This window comes from Cyprinus carpio, chromosome A7 (assembly GCF_018340385.1).
Source record: "Cyprinus carpio isolate SPL01 chromosome A7, ASM1834038v1, whole genome shotgun sequence".
Lineage (NCBI taxonomy): Eukaryota > Metazoa > Chordata > Actinopteri > Cypriniformes > Cyprinidae > Cyprinus > Cyprinus carpio.
The window spans coordinates 22,411,285-22,438,728 of NC_056578.1; the positions used below are offsets into that span (position 1 = coordinate 22,411,285).

Genomic DNA, 27,444 nt, shown 5'->3' on the forward strand with positions numbered 1-27,444 from the left:
GGCTGGGTTATCAGAGAGAAAATCACACATGGATTTCTAACAGCTGAACACAGCCCATGAACAAGTAATTATCCCAGGCTGAAGAAAAGCTAAATGACTTCAGACCTTATTTCCTCAAAGCTCTAGTATGTACAAGGTATGTACAAAGATGTCCCCAAAACATACTGTGTTCGTTTGTGTTAGTAGAGTGTCTAGCACACAGGTATGATTCAGGGCAGTCGAGACCAACACGTTTCAGTGAATTCAACATCTACAATTTAAACATTAGAGGGCGCTTTTACACTGTATTATTGTCACTTGCAGCGTTGCCTAAATACAAAATCAGAAAGGCATATAAAAACAAGACACAGATTAAAATAAAATAAAATTATAATATAGGCTAAAATTAATTAATAAAATTAGTTATAATTAATTTTGTGTGCGTGTGTAATACAGCTATACAAATAACGTATGTTCAAAACCGACAAAACAGAATATTTATATATATAAAAAAAATCTATATACAGAAAGCGTACATATATTCAATATATTTACATAATGTCTCCTAATTTATTCTTTCCATGTCTTTTTTTTTTGCTACAGGCATATTTGTTAAATCAGAAATTAGAAGTTTTTTTTTCAAGAAGGCATGTGTGGGTTTTTAATTTGAAAACTGTCCGTCTTGTTAAACAGTTACCAATGTCTGAGCTAAAAATAACGTTAAAGTTGAGCCTATATAAGCCGGTCGAATCGGGGGCGTGGCCATTGCGCAGGTAAGACCAGACAGACCCCGCCCACTGGGGGCAGCTCCGCCCCGTGACGCATCCGGAGCGGGGCGGGCGGTGAAGTGTAGCAAATAGCGAATGCTGAAAGTGATTAGGAGAGTTTGCACAACGGTAAACCAACTGCAGACATCTGAGACTTGAGTTCCGTGGAGACACACACCTGTTGAGCTGCAGGAACGACTTCGGCTTTCTGAATTTCATCGAGGCAATCGGTTGAGAGTTCAGAAATGACGGACACTCTTATTCCCAATGAGTGCAAGACCAGCGACCCGGTGGAGAATGGCTACTTTAAAAAGGTAAGAGTGACTCGGAATTTCATTTCTGTGTTTCTCGATGGTTCCGGAGCTGACGATAAATGTATCAGGACTTTTTATTAGTCACGGTTTAGATGGTTTTGCTAGTGCTGTTTTGAAAAGATACGTGACTTATTTTTCTGTTCTTTCGCGACTCACGGGCTGTGAGAAGTGTTGACATCAAGTGAAGGACGAGGCATTCATTCAGCCTCCCTTCTTCTTCATCAGGTGTTTGTAACAGGATCTTTTGGAGATGAGCACACATCTGCGGGGCATGTGGACGCTGGCGAGCTCTGATGTCCACAAACAATGCCAAGCGAAAGAGTTTAGACTCAGTGCAAATCTTCTTCTATACCTTCTCATCTGAAGTTTCCTGCTGCTTTATGTATTTATGTATTAATTCGCCCTATTAAACCATCTTCGTTTGGCTGCTTAATATTTTTTATATCAACGTCCTTTATAAAAATATCATGGTAACCCTAGTTTCCGACAAAAATGACTCCATGTAGCCTATTGTTAATACAATCACAACTTTAACAGCTTGTGATTAAAAGTAAAGGTGCAACTAACTGTAATTTTAATAACGGATTAATCTGTCGATCATTTCTTTGATTGATTGGACGAGGAATCGAACAATTATTCATTATTAAAAAAAATAATTTCAAATTAAAATATAAATAATTGTAAACAATTATTTACAGATTTGTTATTCTACACCCTGCCCAGTTCAGTGTTGTATTTGAAATAATGCAGTGCCATTTGAAGGCAATGTCAGTAAAGGTAGTGAATGTGTCTACTGTATGTAGAATATGTGCTTTAAAACATTATGTGCTAAAAGGGTTTAAACTTCAAAACCGATTGCTTACTGTTTGAAAGTAGTTAAAATAAAGTTAAAATTAAAATCATTAAAATAAAAAAATAAAATAAAAGCGCAGACAAAATGTAAAATGGAATAGAGTAGGAGGACACATTATACATTTAGAAAAATTGGTATGTTTGCCAGAATTATTGCATTGCTATCTTTTGCTGAGCAATCATTGTGTTTTGGTGAAAACTGTGGTTACTATGATGAATTATTAGTAAGGAATTGTGTACCTTACTCAGTTGTTTCTGGCATTTTATTTTGATTGATTTCTTTATATTGAGATTCTGCAGCGGTCATGGTGAAATTGGCTCAGTGTGTTTGTAAATGTTTTTTTTTCTTTTTTCAGTACAGTCCACTCTGAAGTGTGTGCACTATTGGGCTTTGTTGTTCAGGGCTTCTTATGTTTGATATCAAACTGGACCAGCACAGTGATCAGTTCCTACAGTTTCTCTTGAAACGTTTTTCTGAAAGCCCCTTGTATGCGAAACATAGAGCGAAACAGAAAAATGAACCACTGACTGGGTTTTCTGAGTTATGTGGGCAAAAATGGTTGTGTTACAGCATGGATGGTCGGATTTTAGAAGAAAGGCATTTTGTTTAGTCTGCTGCTGGAAGTGGTTTTGTTTGTTTAGTACATTTCCTGTGTCTCCGTTTCATTTGTTACATTAATTCTTTGAAAATGAGCGCGGTCGCCGTTTGCAGCGAGAAGGTTTCAGGCCCGTTACCAGGTGGGGGGCTGGTTCAGAGTGGGGATGTGGTTTTGGTACAGTTCTGCCTGAGCTGATCCTGCTTGGGCTACGGGGCTTGGAGAAACTGAATCGCAGATTCAGCATGTTTTTCCAGTTTTCTTCCTAGTAACGTTGCATCTGCCCAGTGAAAGTGCATAGCCAAACCACAAACATTAATGAAACACAGATGCTCCAATTTCTTGTCCCGGCACAGGCAGGAGAAGCTGTTCCGAGCTTTACGATTAGTATAACACGGCTTCTGAACATCTCACAGCATTACGCAGATTGAGTAAAGTGATTAAATAGCAATCAACAAGATAGAAAAACCAAGAAACAGTGTGTCTTAACAAAAAAGAATCATTCATCAGAATGAAATACGCGTTCTGATGCATAACTCGTTAATGGGTGTTTACTGAAGCCTAACTTCATTACCCCAATGCAGAGACAGAGCAGTTAGTCACATTTAGAGGCACATTTAGATGTCCTATAGCTGAAAATAGAAATAAACATTTGTTACTGTAGTCTCATATTTGTGCATATATAACAGTTGCATAATGTCAAACACTTACACAACTTAGTTGATGCCTGGTTTTCTGTCTCATTTGTGCCCTGGTTTGATTAGGATCTTGTTTCTGCTCTGTCTGCATTGTTATTCAGGGGTAATTGTATGATTGTGACTGTGGAACGCAGTTGTGCTGGCAGCTCTTTGGTTCTGCTCGGCTAAACATCGGCCTGGTCAGTCTTCTAGAATGTGCAGAGGTCATGTTGGTCCTTTTGATCACCACTATTGCATGTATTGAGACAGCCTATGTTTTCCCTCAGCAGGCTATGGTTTTAATCTGGTTTCAGATTGCTACTTTCACACTCAGTCCAGTTGTTAACCAATTGACTACAAAATTATATAATTGGGGTGACTTGCTCTAGGCATTTTCATTCAAGCTGTATTGTGTGAACAAAACCGCACTGGGCAGCTTGTTGTCTGTCATCATGTCATTCAATACGAGAGGAACTGTGCACTGCACATGTTCGTGTCTCAAGTGTGTTGGGTATTTTTTTCTTGGTTCTTGGTAACTCATAGAGATGGAGATATGAGCTGTGTGTCATCTGAAACATTTAGATAGATAGTTCCTGCCTGAGATGTTCTCACCTGCACCTACAAATGAAGTATTTCAACGCCACAGTCCAGTAATTAAGATTTGATAGATAAACATTGATTGTAGTTGTTAATAAATAATGTTTAGCCAAATAAGACTTTTGCTTCAGTCATTGTCACTGGACTTAGATGTTAACAGCTGTCTCACGATTACAAAATGGGATTGAGAGTTGAGAGTGTATTCGAACTGTTACTGTAAGCTCCTGAATGAACATCACACAATTTGGGCTAATGTCCATGATCAAAAAAGGTCCATTGCCCATTCTTAACAGTATAGCAATGCATGAAGTACATTTACACAGAGGTCACTTTCAAACCAAGTAGCTTTTGTTGGCCAACATGGGAAAATGTTTCAATTTCACTTAAAATTCCTGATCGCACAGATTCCTGTTGAAATGACTGGATTTTAAACTTGCAATTTGTGAAAAATGTGACCGCACATTTAGTACACTTGTCAATCCTAAACATTAACTCAGTAGCTTTACAATAAGCAGCAAGTTACAGTTAAATTGACTTTTGCTGTTCACACAAGGAACAAACAGTATCTATAAGAATCAACCAATCAGTTGTTGAAAACTTGAGTTATTAGGATTGAATTATTATGAAATAGCCATTTAGACCCTTCAAAGCTGCTGCTCTTTGCTCGGTGCTCAGTCATAACAGTATGTTTTCACTGTAGAATCTTATGGAATGTTTGTCAAGATAAGAGCAGTAAGAGGTTTGCTATTTTAACCATTCTGGATTGATACCAGCATCCTATAAATCAGACCTCCTCCCTCAGCTATTAAATTTATGACAGATACTCACTCTATAGGTGTGTCTGGGTGAGAATTGATCTCGTTACGTCATGTACTGGGTACGTCACACCTTAAAAACATAACAAGTTGTAAGTGTTGCCTGGCATGTGTTTATCATTAATAGGCATAATGTAATGCAGTTGTGCTTTATAAGCATTTATAAAACAGGCAAAATTGTTGATTTCTTTCTTTCTTTCTTCTCTTTCTCTGACAGGGATGTAATCCATTTGCTCAGACAGGCCGCAGTAAGCTGCAGAATAAAAGAGCACATATCAACCAGCAAATCATCAAGCAGATGAGGATGAGAGCTGGAGCAGAGAACCTTCTCAAGTAAGCCAAGCACTTTTTTGTGTGGACACAAACACAAGAGTAAATGCTCATCCATCACCCTTACCTCGCATGTTAGCTTACAGGCACATGTGTGGATATGCACACAAATGCAGGAAACAAAGTTTTTTTTTAAAGAAGGTTCCATATTCTTACATTGATAGTTTATCTTTGGTTACATAATAGCATCTGTCTAGAAGTATCTGGCTCTGGACCGCAGAGCACTGACTCTGTCGGGTGAATCACTGCCCTGTTTTTGTGCAGTGAGGTTTCAGTCAGATGTCTTGCTTCCAACTTGTCATCAAAGTATTTCTCTTTTCGTGTGTATGAGTGTGTGCAGAAGCAAATGTTTGGAACAGAGACATGTTTGCACTCTGATCTGGCAGTCAGAGCATTTTTACCTTTAGATTTTGAGTTGATGATAGACACAGTAACACTGTGACTTTGTTGAAGCTGGTGACTAAAGAGACTGGGAATTGCTATATGTGAGATTTTCATTTTTCAGACCTTATACCTGTGAAGCCCATAGAGTCCTTGCTAGGACATTGAAACCTGAAACCATAATATCTTAAATTCAGATATAAACGTTTTGCTTAGAAACTTTTAACATGCAAGTCATTTTCAAACATTTTAGCAGCCAGCTGTCAACTTTGAAATGCTGGCACCGATTTGAATGGTAACCACTGGTCAGTCATGCATGCTACTATAGCTGATCCAGACGAGAGAGGACAACTGTGTCTGACTAAAACACATGCAAAGTATAATGCAAATATTTTTAGTGTCACCTTTCTGGTGTCCTGTAGCACATCAAGGGGAAAAAAGTTTTTCGTACAAATTAGACATCACAGGTGATAAATTATATTCACATAATGTTAAATGTGTTTTTAAAATATATAATTTCGAATTTGAAATGTGAATCATTGTTAATAATGATATATCGTCCATAAACAGGCTGCATGTTTTCTGTTGTATCAGTTTGTAACTAGCAATGTGTTTTGAGTAGTGATTCAAATCCATGGCCAAAACTCAAAACCAAAACCAAAAATAGTAGCCTTTTTTAAAATGAATAATACAATATATATTTTTCTAAGTACACTCACTTCCTTCAATTGGCATTCAATTGACTTAATGATAAAATAGACAAATTATAACCCAACAGTATAATTGTGCATGTATCAGTGTTGACTTTAACGATAAAGGCACAGAGAAACGATATTGTTGGAATAACTTTCAGAACGATTTTTTTTTTTCAGCTGATGAATGATAAAAACACTGACAGCCAATCAGAATCAATCCTGCTGTGACAAACTCGAGAGTTTAAAGCGGCAGATGCGCGTGTGCTTAGAATAAACAGACGATATCATCCGCTGGTGTGGAAGCTAATATCGTTATCTTTATAGTTATCATTCTTGGTGTGAACGGGTCTTTATGCTCACTAATACTGCATTTGTTTGATCAAAAATGTAATAAAACCTTAAATATTTTGAAATACTGTTACAATTTAAAATAAGTGTTTTCTATTTTGATGTAATTTATGTGATGGCAAAGCTGAATTTTCAGCAGCCATTTCTCCAGTTTTCAGTTTCACATTAATGTTTAGAAAACAGTTAGGCGCTTATGGAACAGCGGGGAGACAGCGTTTCCTTGGTTACCACTGTTAACAGCAGCGCTGCACTTCCAAATACAAATGGAGGCAAAATGAAAAGAAAATACCACCTAACTTTTCTGACGATAGTCAGTTCCCCTCAGACAGAGATACATATAACCCCCACTCTCAATTCTATCTTGATTCATTTATAGGAGTAGTTCACTTCCAGAGTTAAAATTCTGTCATCATTTACTCACTCTCCACTTTTTCCAAACCTGTATGAGTTTCTTTCTTCTTTTGAACAAAAAAGACGATATTTTGAAAAATGTTAGTATCCGAATAGTTGATGGGCACCATTGACTTGCGTAGTATTTTTTTTCCTACTATGGAAGTCAATGGTTCCCATCAACTTCTTTTGTTGAAAGAAACTCAGAAAGTGAACTACTCCTTTAACATCTCAGTTGACTTGAGTTGTCTTATATTTTTATCGATTTTCAACTGGCTTGGTGTGCATCATTATATCCCTACTGTAAATGTTGATGCAAATTGTGTCAAGAAAATGTAATGTTCTGTTTTAAAGGACAAGGAAGCTCTGATTGTACTTTTTGTTTTGTACTTTGTAGGACATAATTTGCCTGATTTGTAACTGGCCTGTGCTACCAGACTGTCTGACGGATTTTTATCATTTCTGTTCAAGGAAGCATTTATGTAAATGAAACATAAGCCGACACGAAACATTGACATCTTATCAGCAAACACCCACATTCATACCTGTGCAGGCATTCAGAATGGAATGCATCTTGTATCTTGTTGTGTAAATCCCTGCTTATACATTACCTCTCTCAAAAGCTGCCAATGTTTTCCCTTTACAATGAGCACACACTGTAACATTGGACAAACCAGTCTCCATGGGGATGTTGAGTGTGTCTGTTGTCTCCATGGTTTTGAAGAACACACCTGCTGGGTTGGTCCTTGGAGTGAAGCATTTGATTGGCATTGACGTCAAAGTGGCTTTAAATCTTATTAGAACAATAATGTTTGGACAGGCTCTTTTCAATAAGAAACTATAAGTGAGTCTCCTTTCTTTTCCTCTCTGTGGGTTAATGACTGAAACCTGGAGGAAAACAAGGCTGGATCCAAGCAGATACAAGGGTTTGGTGATTTCACTTACAAAGGAATGTTTCTATAGGTAATGATATTCCTACTAGTCAGCAGGTGATGTTTGTGACCGGTACACCAGTGAGGTCATTGCAGTGCTGTCATGTGTTTGCGAATGGCCCTGAGGTCTTCTGTCATCCTGTTTAACACGTCCACGCAGACTCATAAAAACATGTCAGCAGAAGCAGTTCAAATTAAAGAGGTCATATGATGTTGTTAAAAAGAACATTATTTTGTGTATTTGGTGTAATGAAATGTATTTATGCGGTTTAAGGTTCAAAAAACACATTATTTTCCACATACTGTACATTATTGTTTCTCCTCTATGCCACGCCTTTCTGAAACGCATCATTTTTTTACTCAAGCTTTTACTTAAGCTCATCGGTCTGAAAAGCGAGGTGTGCTCTGATTGGCCGGCTATCCAGTGCGTTGTGATTGGATGAACAGCCTCAAGCATGTGACGGAAATGTTACACCCCTTACCATACTGTGATGTGTGTCCCAGTCAGAACGCCGGCGCCACAAGACAAAAACAATGAAACCAATTACAAAAGAGGCATTTGTTGCATCCAGTGGGGACATAATTACTGATTATAATGACTTATACTGTGTTTTTACGCGTTGCGTTGCATTGCGCCGCGCTGCGTAAACAAAACCATGTCTGCGTTTGTGATCGGAGAAACGACAAACAACAAGCTCTACTCTACACCAGCGGTTCTCAGTTCCAGTCCTCATGCCCCCCATCTCTGCATATTTTGCACGTCTCTCTTTGTTAACACATCTAATTCAGATAATCAGCTCGTTAGAAGTGAGCTCCGTGCATGAACTGTGTTCCCATTGACATGGTCCCTACATAGTGTTCATTGCTCCCTGCTCCCTGAACAGGGAAATCTGTTGAAGTTTAACTCACTTCGGAACATTAATTCATGGATTTGCGCTGCGCAACGTCTTTACACACTGACAAGTGTGACATCATATACCTCTGTAAATAAATACAATTTAAATTTACGTCTCTCACACTTCAATGCACTTTGAATGGGTGTTATTCGTTTGATTGAAAATATAATTGTTGGTAAATATCCTGTGATGTCCACTTCGCAGGGCACTTACGTTCCAATAGAACAAACTTCTGAAGCCATAAGAGAAACATACAAAATGTGCAGAGCAGGGGGGTGCGAGGACTGGGATTGAGAACCATTGCTTTACATTGCTTAAAACTCACGTTTGAAACATCAGTGGCAAATCTTTTAAATATGTAAACGTACTTACAGACTGTGAGTCAGAATAGTCTGCATTGTAGTCTTCTCTCCCAGGATCAGGAAACAGTCCTCCATAAAATGTGATGCACAAATCTGAATATTTGGGTTGGACTGTTCTAGATCAGTGTTGTAAATACAACGTAACCACTGATTTCTAGTTGTGTCCTCTTTTGGAAGACCAAACAAAGTATTTTCGCTTTCACATTGAAACAGTGTCTCCACAACATGGCACCGGCGGCAACAGCGAGTATCAAAGTTACACCTTTTTTCTTTGCGTGAACATTTGGGTGGTGTTATGCAAATCTTCCCACATCGTGATGTAGACATGTGGGGGTGTGTTTAAACGAGGCGTTTCAGGGGGGCGTGGACGAGTCTTAACTTTTATCAAGAATATCTCTTTGGGTTTGAGACTTCAGTCTTTGCAACTTCACAGATCTTCTTTATGCACCAAGAGCTTGTAACACTCCAAAGAGAACGGAAAACATGAAATCGCATCATATGACCCCTTTAAGCTTTTTGAGAGGGGATAGCAGTGCGTCTCTCACACGTACTTGCAAACACTGCCTGAGGATCTCTCTGTCGATAGTTCAGTGAAACATTCTAATTGCCTCTGTCTTTAATGTGTGATTCAGATCTAAAGAAGGCTTGGTATGTTTGTAATGATATACAATAGTTGGGTTCATAGCCCTTCTGTAGAGCAGGATGTCTGAGTGTTTTTGGTTACCTGAGCTCATTAATATTGGGATGGGGTAGGGGTGGATGCTTCCTCAATCTCTTTACCTTCCATTCATAGCTGTTCTATCTTCAGAGCTGATCTGGAATGTTCCTTCATTCATGGGTCTCAGAGGTTTGTGGTTCATGGAAGAAAGTATAGCCACATAATAGATTAATTGTTAGGTAGTCGTCTGCTTTTATTAACCCCCCCACCATGTTTACCATAATTTTCCTCTCTTTCTCTCTGTCTGTCCTTCTCTCAGATCTAAGTGGCTGTAGTCCACATTCTTGTGTGTGTGTGTGTGTGTGTTTGTTTGAGTGAGCTCACAGGCCCGACCGGTTTCACAGAGTGCTGATTTTGTGGGATCCCGCCCTGCCAACGTGACTCTGAGTTAGTGTACAGAATAATACTTTATACACCTCATGAGGTCTTTAAAAAAATTCTGACCCCTTCTGCTGTTGAGACCACACCACTCTATTACAATAGAACATGTGCAAATCAGAGAGAGGTGCAAGTAATCTTCCACTCTCAGTTGACATTTCCATGTGCTTCCATCAGTGAGAGATGTGTTAGGTATTCAACCAAGGACAAACATGACTCATTAAAGTAATATTTACTTTAAAATGAAAGAACATCCTGATCTGCACTATGTCATGGGCCTCGAGACTCACTAAAATAAATGATGTAATTACATGTAACAGATGGAATCAGAAATATTCCTCTGTATCTTTACATGATCTTACTATTTATTTTTTTAGTTTTGTTTCTAGTTTTGCTATGTTTTTCATGATCAATAACAATATTGTTTACAATATTAACAATATAATAATAAGGTTCTTTATTACTAAATTACTCAATTTAAACTTTTTGTTTGCTCTCCATCAATTCTGTCTTTTATTATTATTACTATTACGAAGTAGGTGATACTCAAGCTTGTTACATTTAGTTCTGATATTTTATCTGGTTTGATGTAAAGTACTTTTTGTAATGCTTTTTCATTGTAAAGCACCTTGAGCTCAATTTTTGTTTAAGGCTACTACAGCGCTATACAAATAAAATTGTTAAAAATAATAATTAAGTAATAAATAAATAGTAATAAATACATCTAGGATTAGTCTAGAATTACATATGTTATTATATAATAAAGGATTCTTTAGGATTCTCTTTTTTTCCCCTCAGGTGAGTATGTTTGAGAACGACTAGGTACAGTATGTGATTAAAGTAGTAGACAGTGATTAACAGTTTGGCACAAGTGTGACATAAAACAGGGTCGTTATCTATAAGGTTTTGTGTTTTACTGACTGTAGTTAGGCAGATTTCTCCTTTATATTTAGTGTGTGCTGTATCAGGATTGTGGAGTTGAATTCTAAAGTCTTTTCTTCAACAAACATGGCTGTACTGCCCACTCACCCCTTATATCATGTGCTTGGGAGCACACAAAATAACAAAGACTCCCGTCTTATCAGCCTCTTCCTTCTGTACTGTAGATTTTGAACTAGCAGGACATTTCAAACTGTTCAAAATTATGTCCTGTGTTGTGAACTGAGTTGCATATGACCTTCACTTATCCTCTCTCTTTCTCTCTTTCAAGGCGACGTCCAATAATAAGGTTCGGGAGCAGGTGGTGCTGGAGTTGAGTTATGTCAACTCTGATCTGCAGCTTCTTATGGAGCAGCTGGAAGGACTCAACAGCTCTGTGGACGTTTATCAGAACGTACAGTAAGTACATGCAGCACTGATTAGGATGAAGAAAGTTACAGTTAGAACATGATGGATTAAGATCCATTCTAGAGACAGAATGCACAGTTACTGCTCTTAATCGTAATCTTAATCACACATGTCCAGTTCCTCTGGACACATGGATCCTCCCTGAGGTATTACAGTAATGTAAGAGGAGTGTACAGAATGACACAAGAGTAGACTCCCTGCTGAACTCTGCTCACTGCCCTGCACTGCACTGTACTGACCTCTGGATATTTAAATATGGTTAATGAGTGTTAAACAGAACAGAGAGGACCACATGGTTATTAGTAGTTAGAAGTATTCTCAAACTGGCCGAGATATTTCATTGAAAATGAGGCCATGGGTTGTGTAATATTTTGTGAATGATAGGTGTTTGAGTTTTGTGGAAATCAGCAAAGCTTTTTTGACATTTGTGGCTACATTCCACGTAGGCTGACACATAAATTTCCTGTGATAGGATACATACCTCAGACAGATTTAGTCATGAGACATTCCAGTTTGAGAAAAGAAATCCCTCCCTTTTTGGAGACTTTGAGTGAACTGAAGGACAACAATGGAAATGTTAGGAGATTAGAAGCTGCACAATTATTTAACTAATGACATCCACAGTTTTTACACTGAAGGTGAAATGAATACTTTTTAGTGATTAATATCTTTTTAGTGTTCATTTCATTGTATTTTTGTATGAGTCACAATGAAATCAAAATTCTTATTTTTTATGGAATATTGCAGTGCTTATTATAAATGATTTACAGCTGTGTACCATGAACAGCTGAGTCTTGCTGGAAGTTCCTTGGCTTAAGTCAGCTTGATGGCTCTATATTGAAAATATCTCACTCAGCACAGACTGCTGATTTCTATAGGATGGTCTCCTCTACTCTTGTTACCCATGCTTTCCTTTATTAAACACTGAACAGCCCACCCCTTATACTTCTCCTGTGAACTTGGCTCAAGTTTAAAGAGAAGACAAGAAATGGGCTCATTGGTCAGTCAGTTTCTTTCTACATTAATTCCCAATAGAACGAGACTCTGTTCCACATAACTGGTCAAATGGGTTTATGAAGAGGTGGTTTGACAGGTTGATAATTCTGGTGAATCCTCAAGCTCATTCTTCTTTCATACACATCCCCCTCACATGTCAGAAGAGGATGCAAGAGTGTTTTCCTTTACATCTGAATTCTGTTTCTGTTGCCAATTAAAGCATGTGTTACAAATTCTCTTACTGCCATCAAATTATCTTCTGTCAATTACATGTTAACAATGTCTTGGCTAAAAATGGTCATACTTTAAAACAGATAGCAACAGAGAGAAGTGCACGTCGTCTATATTCAAGGATGTTCAAGCACGTTCAAACCCTACAGCCATAATGAAAGGATTCACTAATGGTGCTGCAGTCATGCTTTTGTGACTGTCATGCTGTCTGTATGTTGTGTTCAGATTGTAGACCTTGAGTGTTTCCTTGGTTACGGTTGGATTCTTGTCCTTTTTAAATCCTCTCTAAGCCCTCTTTTGCCTCTCAGACCACAGTGAGTGAGAGTGTGTATGCATGTATGCACCTTTGAGTGTCTTTGGCATGCTTCACTGTCTGCACGAGAACAGGCGTTTTTCTCCGTTCTAAGAAAGCTCAGCCATGTTTTCAGCTCAAACCCTGCATAACTAAGCTGTGCTGGCCTAGTTTTTCATCAGAATTAGCTTCATAACATGTTTGTTCCTCTGAGCCAAGCACTAATGAAAGAGTGTTTATCCTCTGTGCCTGGAGGGTTCATAGTAAACCAGAAAAACCTCCTGCAGACATTTGCACCTGATTCTGAACCCCTGACCTACATCCGTAATTACAACTCACCGTAAAGCTGTAAACATGAGACAATCACTCTATACACTCTAAAAAAAGATTTACTCTTTCAAATCAAAGCTAAATAAAAATAAAAGATTATTGGAGTATGTTTTACAAGAAAATACTATTTCAGTGTTTCTACTTCAAAATCTCACATTCAATGTGTTATTCGCCCTTTCTTTTAAACAATTTTAACTTACAAAATTGCAAAGTTACAAAGTAAATCAATGTGTAATGAAAGTCAGTGGGGTTCAAAACAATACTACACCCCCTTGCATGGACAAAAACACAAAATATGATATTGGAAAAACATCTCGTTTTCATTTTTGGGTGAACTGTACCATTTGGCAGAACCATAGTTTGTTTATTTATATTTCTTATAGAAGAATTTAGTTCTCTTAGTCTATATGATGTTCTGTAATATATGGGTTTGGCTTGACTCTGCTGGAATTATGCTCAAATAAATCAAAATATATTTATTCCCTCAGTTTCAGAAAGCCAATGAGTGGTTAGAGGAGTAGTTTTGATTATTTGAGTTGGGTCCCTTTATGATCCCAATACTTCCATTTGTTTTTGTACTTTTTGGCTGTTATTATTATGAGTTTGTACAACCCTGCTTTAGTTCTCCTGTTAAAAAAAACAAAGCCTATCACCTCCTCTGTATGACTGAGTGTGAGAAAAGGAATATTCCCACTGGTGATGTGTTATCATCACCTGTGTTTCCTGAACAGAAATCCAAACAGAACAAGGTCTTCCTAGCTGCGCACAATGTGGCATTCTCCATCGCACCTGGCTGCCAGCTTACTGTGTGTGGGTGTGTATCAGTAAAAGGACAGAACTGCATTCTTTCATTTCTTTCAAGCCCCTGCACCCGCTCTGTCCCTCTCTGTCTGTTTTTGAAACACACAGACGTTTTTCTCATGGCCTGAAGAGTGCACAGGAATGAAGTCTTCCTGTTCTCTGTGTGTCTCATTGCAGGGCATGTTCTCTGCAACATGATTGGTTTGCATTCTTGAAGTTCACATTGCATACAGCAGTGCAGAACGTGTCGGCTGTCAGCATGATGTGATGAGTGATTCAGTACTACACTGAGCCAGAACTTGGACATGTTATTGTTGCTCCTAGAGAATGAGATCTTTTATGTAGACCTGCAAGTAATCTGTCACAGAATTTGAACGCTCGACATTCACATACCTTTTCCTTTGTGTTTGTTAATTACTTAGTTACACTTTACAACGAGGTTAAATTTGTTAACATCAATTTGCTGTTATTTAGAATGAACAATACTTATACAGCATTTATTAATCTAGATTATTTGGAAATCTTACTGTTCATTAATAAATGTTTTTACATAATGCATTAGTAAATGTCAATTTATACAACACACAATGTTAAAAAAAAGGTTATACACTACTGTTCAAAAGTTGTGAGATTTGATTTTTTTTTTTAAAGAAGGCTCATGATCACAAAGGCTGCATTATTATAAATACAGTAAAATAAGATATACAGTTAAAATAGTTATGTTGCAAAACATTATTATAATTTAAAATAACTGTTTTCTATTTTAATATGTAATTTATGAACAAATTTTTAGCGGCAATTACTTCAGTCTTCAGTGTCACATTATCTTTCAGAAATCATTTTCAACTTTTGTCATTGTTGAAAATGGTTGTGCTGTTTAATATTTTTATGGATAACACAATACATTGTTTTTTTTTTTGTGTGTGTGTTTTATGCTTCTTTGATGAATAGGCATTTAAGCATTTATTTGAAATATAAATATTTTGTAACATTATAAATGACTTTACTGTCACTTTTAAATAATGAATGGTAGTGTATATAGGAATTAAGTTTAACCCAGATTAATAAATGATGTGAAATTATTGATCATAGTTCATTATTCCAAATTCATTAACCAGTGTTAAGTAATTGAACCTACATATCCTTTCTGCTTTTTTTTTTTAGTTCATACAGTATTTTGTTTATTTCAGGATCTCCTTGAAGCATTAGTGATAATTTCTCTGTCACTTCCTCTGATCCAGTAATAAATATTCCCCTAAACCACACTGGGGCTGGACTGTTACCTGTCATCTAGACTCAGTCAGGACAGACCAGGACTGTCTCTCATCAGCTCACACTTGACTGCTCTGAGCTAATGCCCCACCAGTGCAAGCAATGTAGTTAATGCAGTGACAACACAAACATAAATATAATACGTATGCTGTATAATCACATACATGAAAGTGTGATCAGGACAAAATACCCACTCTTACGCTTACACACACACACACACACACACACACACACACACACACACACACACACACACACACACACACACACACACACACACCTCTTTCTTAAAATTACACACACACACACCTCTTTCTTGGTTCAAAGTTTTTTAATAGGCAATATTTTTTTTATAACGCAAGTAGGTCAATTGGCTTGTGATGGGAAACCATCTTCTACTCTGGTATCAGCTGAGTCAGTCTTAGAGATGATTGAAACTGGCATAGAATTGTCTCAGTTCTGAGTCACACAGAGAGTAGGAGGTCTGGCATCGCTGAATCACTGGCCAAAGAATGATCTGGCCTTTTTCAAGTCTTATTCTTTCCTACTGAATATGTTCTCATCTTGGTTTAATTTCGAATCTGTCTTTTTATTCATTTCACAGAGAGATGTCCAGCATTCCACTCATCCCTCTGGGACTGAAGGAGACAAAGGATGTGGATTTCTCAGTTGCTCTCAAGGTCAGTTTCAGTTATCAGGCCTTCAGTCAGGTGGCTTGCGTAGGGATCAAGCTTTTTGAAGTGAAAATGGGAAGTAGGTCACAGCAAAATAAACAATGAATGAATCAATTCAATAAAACTTTAATTGTGGTTTTGAAAGTCTACAGTGATATTTGATGCATGTCCCTTATTATCTTATAAATAAGTGGGTGCTAAGATGTTTGCTGAGAGACGAGGGTGTCTGTTTTGGTATGCTTCCGCTGTAATGACACAGCCATGTTGAATCTATGATACTGTTATTGTTTTCTCACTATAGACAAGTTTAGCAAGGAGAACAGGCCTGTGAATATGTGACTGTGTGATGTCTTACACAGAGAGTAAATGGATGTGAATTTTTTTTTTCAACAGGACTTGATCCTGGAACACTACAGTGAAGACGGCTCAAACTTTCAGGCTGAGATCGATGACCTGATGGACCTGAGACAGGTATGATGTGACATCTGTAAAAGTGTTCGGTTCGATTCTCTGTTTAAGTTCATAAAATTGCATCTGACCTTAAAAAAGGCTCAGAAACACTGAGGCTGAACAACGAGACCGGTCTGATTGAAGTGAATGGGAATGTGTATTTCAGGCCTGTCGGACCCCGAGTCGTAATCCTTCTGGAGTTGATTTGCTTGCCAGCTACTTCAGTCAGCTTTCCTTCTTAGAACCTCGATTCTTCTCCCCTACACGCCAGATTGCCATTTTCTTCACTTGGTACGTTGCATCTCACCCACACCAGCAGTGATATGCTTGTAATGACATTATACATTACTATATGCTGTAAACATCACAACTCATTCAGAGGAAACACACAACTGGTCTGACTGGGCTGTCAGGCTGCCATTGTTGTTTCTATGTTTATACATCTTCTTTTTCATTCATTTATACCCTAGAGACAAAAGTAGATAACAGGATAAATAAAGAACAAGTCATCATTAAAAAAAGAGAAATAGCTGAATTACTAATAATAATGCTACAGGATGCATTTCAGCATTGCATATTTAACCAAACTAAAAATGAGCCTCATCAATGCTTTTGTCAACATGAGTTTTAACACATTTTTTGTGCCTACGCAGGTATGACTCTTTTACCGGTGTGCCTGTGTGCCAGCAGAACATCTCTCTGGAGAAAGCCAGCATGCTCTTCAACATGGCAGCTCTATACTCCCAGATTGGAACCCGTGCCGATAGACAGACACAAGCTGGACTCGAGGACGCCATTGCTGCCTTCCAGAAATCCGCAGGTGAGAGGTTTTAAGTAGATGCACTTGAGCAGTAAAGGTGCACATAACCAGCTTGGAACATCCGTAATGTGGTACAGATCCAGATTAGTTTGCAAGAAGGCAAGGAAAGTACGATGAACTGTGGATGAACTCCGGCCTCATGAGAGCAGACCATATATTCGGGTTCTGGTTGTGTTTCAAGGTGGAGAGAACATGATGTAATTCTTCCCCCTCATCAGCAGATCTGTCAAAGGCTCATGGGAACTCAGTGGCTTGTGTCAGTTTTTAACCTCCTTAAAATAACAGCAGCATAAAGAGAGATTTGGCTGGCTTTCTTAAGCTATCAAAGCCGCCAACCCTGCTGTCTTTCATCACATAGAATGTTTTGTATTTCTCCACCGGAAAGAAGGGCCAAATATGATCTCTCTCCCCTTTTGTTGTTGTGATTATAACAAAGATAGATTGACACATTGTCCTTCAGGGCTTTTTTTGATCTCTAAGATGTGTTTACTTTGCAAAAGCATTAAAAGGAGGAAATGACAGTGCTTTTTACACAAGCCAATTAATGTTGGGAAGTTTAAGAAATTATCTAGAATTTTGGTAACACTTTATTTTAAGGACCAATTCTCACTATTAACTAGCTGCTTATTAGCATGCATATTAATAGCACAGTGGCTGTTTATTAGTACTTATAAAGCAAATATTAATGCCTTATTATATATGGCCATAATTTAGATTCCTTAATCCACCCTGTACCTAAACTTAACAACTAACTTACTAATTATTAAAATAGGAGTTTATTGAGGGAAAATTCTCATATTAATAGTGAATGTGTTCCCTATTCTAAAGTGTTACTAGAATTTTCTGTTTAATTTACACACTGCTGCATTTGAATGCAAATATAAAGGGACTGATTTGTATAGATGCACACTCTAATATTAAATTCTGCTTAATTCTGTCTGTTTGATTTTGTTTGTGTATGTTCTGCTGCAGGTGTGCTGCACTACCTGAAGGAGACATTTACACACACTCCCAGTTATGATATGAGCCCTGCTATGCTGAGCATGTTGATCCGGCTGATGCTAGCACAGGCGCAGGAGTGTATGTTTGAGCAAATTACTCTTCCAGGAATCCGAAATGAGTTCTTCAGCCTGCTCAAAATAGCACAAGAGGCTGCCAAGGTACTAAAACAATCTGTGATCTTACAGTTATTAGTTCATCAAGGATGTATTAAAGTGATCAAAAGGGGCTTTAAAGACTATTTCAAATAAATAATTTTGTTTTAAACTTTTAAAATCTATCAATCAAAGAATCAGTTTGCATGATGAAAATATTAAGCAGCACAACTGTTTTCAACACTGATAAAAATAAATGTTTCTAGAGCAGAAAATCAGCATATTAGAATGATTTCTGAAGGATCATGTGACTCTGAAGACTGGAGTATTGATGCTGAAAATTCAGCTTTGCTATCACATAATTTACATTTTAAAATATAGTCAAATACAGAACGGCTATTTTAAATTGTTATAATATTTCACATGGTGAGCGTAAGAGACTTCTTTCAAAAACATAATCTTACTGACCCTAAACTTTTGAACGGTAGCGCATGTACATGTTAAAAAAATAAATAAATCAAAGAATATGCTATGATGTATTTTTCGTATGTTCTTTCTGTTGTAATTCAACCTGGGATGTTTATATAAGGGGACATTTTTACATAAAAATACATGACCTATTGATCCTATCAGTATGTGGGTCAGTTTCAAAGCCTAAGGTTGCGCCTCTGTCTAGACTGTTTGTGACATTTACCCCTCTCTCCTTTCTGTTCTCAGGTGGGGGAGACCTACAGTGAAGTTCACCAGTCCATGATCCAGACCCCCATTAAGAACAATGTGCCCTTTTTCTGGACCACCATATCTGAGCTGAAGACCAATCACTACAACTCTCTTGCCCATTACTTTGTCTCCACCGCTCTGCTGGACCACCAGTGTAAGTCAAGCACTCAATCACAGCTCTCAGCCATCTCCCATTGGCTAACAGCCCACTGGAACTTTAAAAGGTTACCTTTGTGTCTCATTCATAGAAAATGTTTCCTTTTCCTTGGGAGAGTAAAGGATTCAGGTATCAGTGCTGTAATGGGCTTTTATTCTGAGGTGTTTTTTAAGGACATAAAGAGGGAGGTAGAAGAAAGGCAGAGACAGTTTAGTATCTCGGGCTGCGTTTGACACTGTTCTGATAGACTGTGCCAGAACAAATGGGATTATGTAACATTCTTGTCGTTATTCAAGCAGTCACTCCCCCATCCCCTCTTTCTCTCTTCTGTTTTTATGTCTCCACAACAGACATTTTTAACTATTAAGGAGTTCATTTGGACTCAACAGACCAAGTAAATACACAATGGGTTGTGTAAATGCCATAACATTTAACATGGCCTCCGTGGAATGAGATGAAATTTACAGGAATGTACTTGTTTCCTGTTTTATTGAACAAAACGATGCAGTGTTTAAATATTGATGATTTATGTGTCTGTGTAGTGGCGCCCAGTGATGACGAGGACAAGCAAGAGAAGGCTCTGTCACAACTATATGATACTATGCCAGAGGGACGTTCTCCTCTTGACATCCTGAAGGATAAGGAGGAGAGACGGCGGATAGGTGAGAGGCTCCTACATACAGATCTGTCTGGCTATGGCTACAGAGAGTGTAAATGATTGGGATATTCCAATTAAACACACTAAACTAACATTTTCTGTCTGTTTGCTCAGGTAAAGCTCATCTGCAGCGCTCCATCATGGGACACGAAGAGGCCATCCGCATACATTCTCGCTGTCGTCACCTGCAAAAACTGGACATCCTGAGTGAGATCCTACAAGCTGGCCTCAAGCGCTCTCTTACCAAGTTTGAACAAAACGACAAGGAAGATGAGTTCACAGACTACATGCTTGCGCCAGATATCATCTGTAAGTCAGAAACAGACAACTGATATGAATGATCCCACTAGACTTTCTACTTACTAAAAATTTTACAGTCACTGCAACAGTTGTAATATGACGTCACACTCTAAAAATATGCAGTCTACTCCACTTCACTGCAACACTGCAGATTTAAAATTTGTGTTCTTTTAATTCAGCTAAGAGTCATGCCTTCATGGTTCATTAAACTTGAACATTGGAACACTGCATTTCCTGTCTCTCACATTTGCATGAGTATTATTGAAATCAGTGGAGCGAAAAATGTAGTGTGTCAGAAACGCATTTAAGCATGACACATTTGTATCATAAACACTAATGCATCCGGATATGTCCTGGCACATTTAAGATGCATTACTGGTAAAAACAAATGTTCTGTCTCGCCTGATCATGTGATTGGATTATTGTAGATTTATGTTATTGGCTTATTATGTAGAAAGTTGTTATAGTTTGTTTGTTTAAATCAAAAAAGTATCCTATATGCAACGGTGAGTTTTTGGCTGAATCATCGCAGTTTAAATTGCGATTTGGTCTGAATAGAAGCTGCATCTTACCGTAGAGAAGCACAGTGGTTATGTAAGTTCAGTTGACAGTGTAAACATGCTGTAACCCTGTTTTCCTCCTCCTCTGTTAGCTAAAACAGAAAAGAAAGCTGAGATGGAGATTCCAGCTGCCACCAAGGTGAAAGTCAAAGACCTATTCCAGCAGCTGGTATGTGGGCTACTAATTTTACTCAAAGACATTTCGAGCTCTTTTCACAGCACAGGAATGCTCTTGCAAATTAGCAGTTTTTTAGTACACAGAATAGTTTTACATAACATCTAAGTATCCTGTGAGCATGTGTGCTGTTGAACAGACCCATGTTGATTGATCTGTACACACTGGCCAAACAGACCACAAGCCCAACAATCCAAGGTTTTAGTTTCATTAGTAAAACTTAAAATACTGCAACCAGTTGGGAATGGCACCAAGTTGAAATTTTGCATTTTTGGGGAATCTGTTTGGTCAGTCTGTAGAGTATTACACTCCTTTTACAATACTAATATGAATAGCCTTGGTTTGAAAATTAATTTCAAAGTATGACATCCTGTTACTATGACTTTATGAAACTCAAATCCACTTTGTCATCACTATTATCTAACTCATACTTTGAATAAACTCCTAACCTAAGTATTTAATGTTGGCACAAAACTCACCCTTCACTATTTGTCCACAGACAAATACTTATTGAACAGTTTGTTGAGGAGAGATGTGCTCTTTTATTTTTAAGTGTTTTTTTTTTTTAACTTGATTCCTCCAAAAACATTAGTTTTTAGGAGAAATTAAGTGTTTAGGATTGTCACGTCACAGTGTAAAGAGTGTAACATTATTTTGGATTATTGCAAAAAAAGCTCTGTGACCACCATCAGATGTTTAGAATTTGTATATGTTTTGTTCTTCAAGATAATCTTCACAAATTAACATAACTTTATGAATTTTGAAGCCTAAATAGAGTTGGCAAAAGTAAAAAGCTAAAAGAACTTTACCACGGTCTCATGACTTCAACGCCATCATCACTAAGCTTCTAAAAATGTTAATTTTTTTTTTCAAATCTACAAGTTGGAAAGTTTGATTTAGAATAGTTTTCCAGGCTGTAAAAGTGAACTAGTGAGTAGATGACTTCTCCTGTTCAGCGTGATGACGTTTAATGTACCAACATCCTCTAGACACTTGTTATCAACCACATTTTTCAACAAATTTAATTATTTTAAATATTACTGATGTATTTTGTCATAGAGCAAAATGTGAAAATTTGTTTAGATTAACCACAGAGGTTATTTCAGATTTTACCCAAGATTTATTACAAAATGACAAATATTATGCAGATTATACAATGGAAACGGAAGTGCAAAAATGCAATTGGATTTTTTTAATTGTTTTTTTTTTTTATATATATATATATATATATATATATTTTTTGATTATGATATATCAGGACAGACGTACCACCCTGAATTTTTTTTATGCCCACTCAATATAAAGGTGATTTTTAATTTAAGAATGAAAAACATGTTCATCATAGAAAAGGTTAAGTCATAATATGTTTTAACTGCATTTGTAATGTATTAAATTGAATAGATGAGACGATAAAAATATCATGTGATGGAATTTGTCTTTATTTTGGGTTTGATTTCTGTAATATGAGTCTGCAGAAATTCTGTAAAATAAAAAACAAGAATTATTTCGACTGTGCTAGAGTCTTTCGTGAACCACATTGACGTATTCTGTTCCCTCCGGCCGTGGGGAGCAGGGTCATTCAGGTGAAGGAAGCAGAGTTTATGATGTGGTTAGTTTTATGGAAGCGTATGTTTAAGTTTTGCCGCCTTCAGATGTCTGAGTGACTTTCAGAGAGTTTAAAGAACCACTGCTGTGATCCTGTAGCAGTTGCCATGGGCACTTTAAATGACCCCCTCACTTGAATTACATTTCCGTAATACACAGGGAGTTCAGTTTTACATATAAGCTTTGAAGGTCCTTGATGTTGAGTGGCCTTTCTGAGGCAGAGGTCAACCATATGCAGCATATGCCTTAAACCAGTGGTTCTGAACATTGTTGACTTTAACGAACCCCCCATACCCCCCCCCCCCCCACACACACACACAACCCCCCCATTTGGTGATTTGGTGTTGTATTTGTGTTGCGTAGGGCCCTTTGTCAGTGTTCTCAGCAAAGCAGAGATGGTCAGCTCCGCGAACCATCAGGCTGAGACTACAGGACAGAGACCTCGGATTCACTCTGAAGGGAGATGCACCCGTTCAGATACAGTCACTGGATCCCCTGTGTCCCGCAGCGGTGAGTGTTTATGCATAGACACATACATAATAATGTTAGTTCACCCAAAGATACAATTTTTTTCATCATTCATTTACTCATACTCATGTTGTGCAAAACCTGTATCATGTTGTTTTCTTGGTGGAGCACAAGATATTTTGAAGTGTTTTTGTCCTTGTGTAAAGATCTCTCTCCCCCTCAGTTTTATTGCAAATAAATATTTAATGCTGTGTCACCTTAATGAGAAGAACAAACAGAAACCGATAACTGTCATGACATTTATCCAAAGCGATAACTTCTTCCTGTTGCAATGAATCTTCTTTGCATACGTGTAAATGTCCCTGAAGCTGAGGACAGATTTCATCTTTGACCACAGCAATTGAATGAAAACAAAACACACATTTATCCACGCCCACTGCACCTGTTTTTGACCATGCGAGTCTCAAGCAGCTGTGTGTCTCCCACAAATAACTCCCCTCATTTTTGTTGGAGCACACGAGCGAGTCCTCTCAGAGCTGATCTCTGTGGTAACGGCAGTGTGGTCGCGCCGATAAACATAGCATAAATAAAAGTGGAAAAGCGCCACTCTTGCAGGATGTGATTTACTTCTCTGACCTTTTTCTGTCTTTCCTTTGTTTTCTTTTTCTTTCCACTATCTCTTTATCACTAGGCTGAGGGGCTGAAAGAAGGAGATTACCTTGTTGCTGTGGGCGACACAGAGTGTAAATGGCTGGGAGTGAGTGATGTTATGAAGCTTTTAAAGGGTGCGGATGAGGAGGGCGTCAACATCAGAGTGGTCAGCATGTTGGATAGCAGCAGCCAACCAATGGTAACTCCATTTGTCTCAAGGTTTATTTACCTGCCATTCTCTGATTGGATGAGGAATTATTTTTAATATGCTGTAATTAGGTTCATTTAGATAAACTTAAATTAACAAAATAGTTACGAATAGACACTACTGTAAGATTTTTTTGTTTGTTAAAAGAAATCGATACTTTAATTCAGGAAGGATGCATTAAATTGATAAATGCTGTTCTTTTGAACTTTGTATTCATCAAAGAAGCCTAAAAAAAGCAGCACAACTGTTTTAACATGGATTATATATATTTTTTTCTAAATCGGCATATTAGAATGATCTCGGAAGGATCAGATTTGCATTACAGAAATAAATTACATTGCAAAATAAATGTTACTGTATTTTTCATCAAATAAATGCATAATAGACTGCTTTCAAAGATATTAAATTCTCACCAAGAATTAGCTCACAGTCTTTGTTCACAAAATAAAAAGCACATTAATATCACCCCAATATTCACAATGTGTGGCCGTGTGAAATTCATTTTTATATATATATATATATATTTATATATATATATATATATATATATATATATATATATATATATATATATATATATATATATATATATATATATATATATATATATATATATATATATATATATATATGATTATATCCTCTAGCCTTACCAATAACTGAACTCCTTTTCACCAGTGAACATTAATCCATGTAAGATCCATGTCTGCTGTGTGAAATGTAATTTTCACATTTAAACAGTCTTGCTGTTGGTTTTTGTGAATATTTGTTGGTGTTGATAGACTGTGTAAATAAAACATCAGCAGAACCAAAAGCGTAATACACTGATTACTGACTCATAATAGAATTACATTCTCATTAAATCAACAAAAAAAGCTCACCTAATGTAGCAAGGCTTGTGTCATACTGTAACAGAAACCCATACAAGTGCATGTAATTTTAGCCTTAGTGATCTTTAGTTTGCTGTAGATAGAGTGTGGAAATATCAAAGCTTAGTGAGTATTTAATTTGAGTATTCATAGTTTGTAAGTCAGATCAAGTATTGCTAAGAGTTTAATCACCTCTCCTCTCTGTCTATTTCTGCAGCCCACCAAGAGTGCTACATACGGCGGTCTGCCGAAGACCTACTCTATGATCTGCCTGGCACATGATGAGGATGATAAGAACCCCAAGTCTCGCAAGGTAGCAAAAAAACCATCATTCCTCAGCTGGGGTCTCAAGAACAAGCAGAAGAGCGGAAGTACACTGAGTCTCCCCAATGCAGATTACAATGGACCCTGGAACAGACCCTGCCCTACCTATCCTAGCTCCTGCAACGAAAGTGCCCTCTACTAAACACACAAAACTGGATTTATACGACATAACAACACTATATTACAAGAAACGAGAGAGGGATTTATAGAAAGATTGAAATTACAGATGAAAATGTACATTTTGCACAGATCTACAGTATAAACACAGGTGTAAACTGTACTTTTATTCTTTCATTAGTTTGATTGTCTAGAAAATCTCACCTAAAAAATTAAAGGTGAAAATTGTGTTTTAACGAATCATTAGATAAAACACAATGTGTATGCTGCTCAGAGTATTTTATTATTATTATTATTAATGTTTGTTTGTTTTATTGTTCTTGTATTGAATGGTTAAATGGTGTGATGAAGGATTATTTTTATTTTATTTTTTGGAAAATTCCACTAATTAGTGGCACAGACAGGCGGCATCCTCAAATAAAAATGAGGGTTGGTAGATGGCAGTTAACCTGTGGCCTTTTTAGAGCCTGTAGCTGACATACAGACTACTACAGCAGGTTTCTGTGATGATCTAACATCATCGGAATGGAATTCTAACTCTGTCAATCACTGTAGAACAACAAAATGTTGGAGAGGACAGCAAGTAGCTTTTGTCAGAGAATGTCTATACAAACAGGAATATTATTCCGCATACACTGAAGGGAAATACCATGATGTGGTGTATAACTTAAAAGTATTGCCAAAATCAAGCAAGGAGGATAAAAATATAGCAGTGAATACAAATGCCATTCTTATTTAACCTTTGTTCCGTGTGCTTTACCTGTACCTCTACAGTGTTGGAATATTTCACTGTCTACAAAGTAGATTTTTATACACATTTGATAATCAAATAAATTATATGCTAAATAAAGAGAAAAAAAATCTATATAAACTTATGTATTCATTTTAAGTATTAGACGTATTTAGGTTTTGTATTGTGAAACTGTAGCCTGATGTATATAATCATGGGTTGTTGTTGTTTTTTTTGGCTACATATCTATCTTTCTGTTACTTGGTGTATGCTCTTCTCTTTATATTGTATAGCTCAAAAAGTGCAGATGGCAAGGTGTTTATTTTTATTATATCTTTAGCAATATTTAACTTGTCATTGCCTGCTAGAAGAATCCTACAAAGTCAAAAGCCTTTAAAAATGCCTTAGCACAGTCTACACTGACACAATGTTATTTAACTGTGCATCTCTGCTCCTTGCTTGTAAATACTTTATTATTGTCACCATTTATGTTTCTGCAAGTGCCACATTTGGAATATTAATGACAAACACTCTTCTGAGAGAATGTTGATATTGCAAGGTTACATATGAATGATTCTGTGAAAAACTTGATGTTCACAGTCCTTTTCTTTAGGGTCGGGACTGAATCTGCAACAGTGCTCAAAATTCTAACTTGGTTACAAACATAATAATAAAGCAGATTTCTAGATTAGTTGCTCGTGTCTACAATTCATGTGGATTACCAGTGATAAGTCTGAGGAAATGTCTGGACTGTGATGAAATGGTTATTGTTGGCTACTTTTGTTATGTATGTAAATCTCGATCTAAATAAAATAAAGGGTCCAAGCAGTGGCTGTTTTTATTGTGTAAGTGGGTACTGTGGTTATTCACTATGTAATCTTCCCAAATTACACCAATTCTGGTTACATTACGTAAACAAGTGGTAATATCTTAATGCAGCTCATGCATGAATAAGCAGATGGTCTCTATTTTGCCCTAATTCATTCTTCTTTTTCCAAATTGTGTTTTTTAGCCAGAAATCTGACTGTATAACCCCCGCAGGGTACATAGTTTGAGACATATTTCAAATCCTTGCAGACCTGTGACTCAGATGTGAAACTCAATGTAAAGGAGAGCAGAATAGAGAGAATAATCTCACCGTTTGAGTGTACTATAATGCAATGGCTGCTTGAACTCTGAGAAACCTCAGAAAAACAAAAAGAAATTCACCCTCTGTTGCTCCCTTCATATGAAGGAAAAGCATAATTCGTGCTCTGTGTGCATGTGAACCAGGGCAATGAGACTGGTGTGGTGGACTAATGGATTTTAAATCACTCACAGACTGGGGAAGTTTATGGTGTGGGTTTGGTTGAGTTATTAGAGAGATTGCTTACCAACGCCAGCAGTGATGTCACAGTGGTTAAGTGTGTGTGTGTGTGAAAGAGAAAGATAGAGATGTCTTTGTATCTTCTGCAGCTGGAGAACATTAAGAGAACATCACAAAAACACTGACTCAGGACTTATCGAGCAATTGCTTTAATTCAAAAACTGGAGTTTTACTGGCATCGTGTACATACATACCCCTCACA

General features: G+C 37.3%; 1 protein-coding gene across 1 annotated transcript; it reads left to right on the plus strand.

The window, feature by feature from the left end:
- Window positions 1-757: 757 nt before the first annotated feature.
- LOC109094245 (rhophilin-2-like) lies at window positions 758-26,722 on the plus strand. Its single transcript, XM_042760370.1, has 15 exons — window positions 758-1,060; window positions 4,815-4,930; window positions 11,237-11,365; window positions 15,901-15,976; window positions 16,364-16,441; window positions 16,587-16,711; window positions 17,074-17,240; window positions 18,213-18,400; window positions 19,052-19,208; window positions 19,754-19,873; window positions 19,984-20,178; window positions 20,822-20,898; window positions 22,873-23,019; window positions 23,669-23,827; window positions 24,923-26,722. The coding sequence occupies exons 1-15, from the start codon at window positions 992-994 to the stop codon at window positions 25,169-25,171; spliced, it is 2,052 nt and encodes a 683-aa protein (XP_042616304.1). The 5' UTR covers window positions 758-991; the 3' UTR covers window positions 25,172-26,722.
- Window positions 26,723-27,444: the final 722 nt, after the last annotated feature.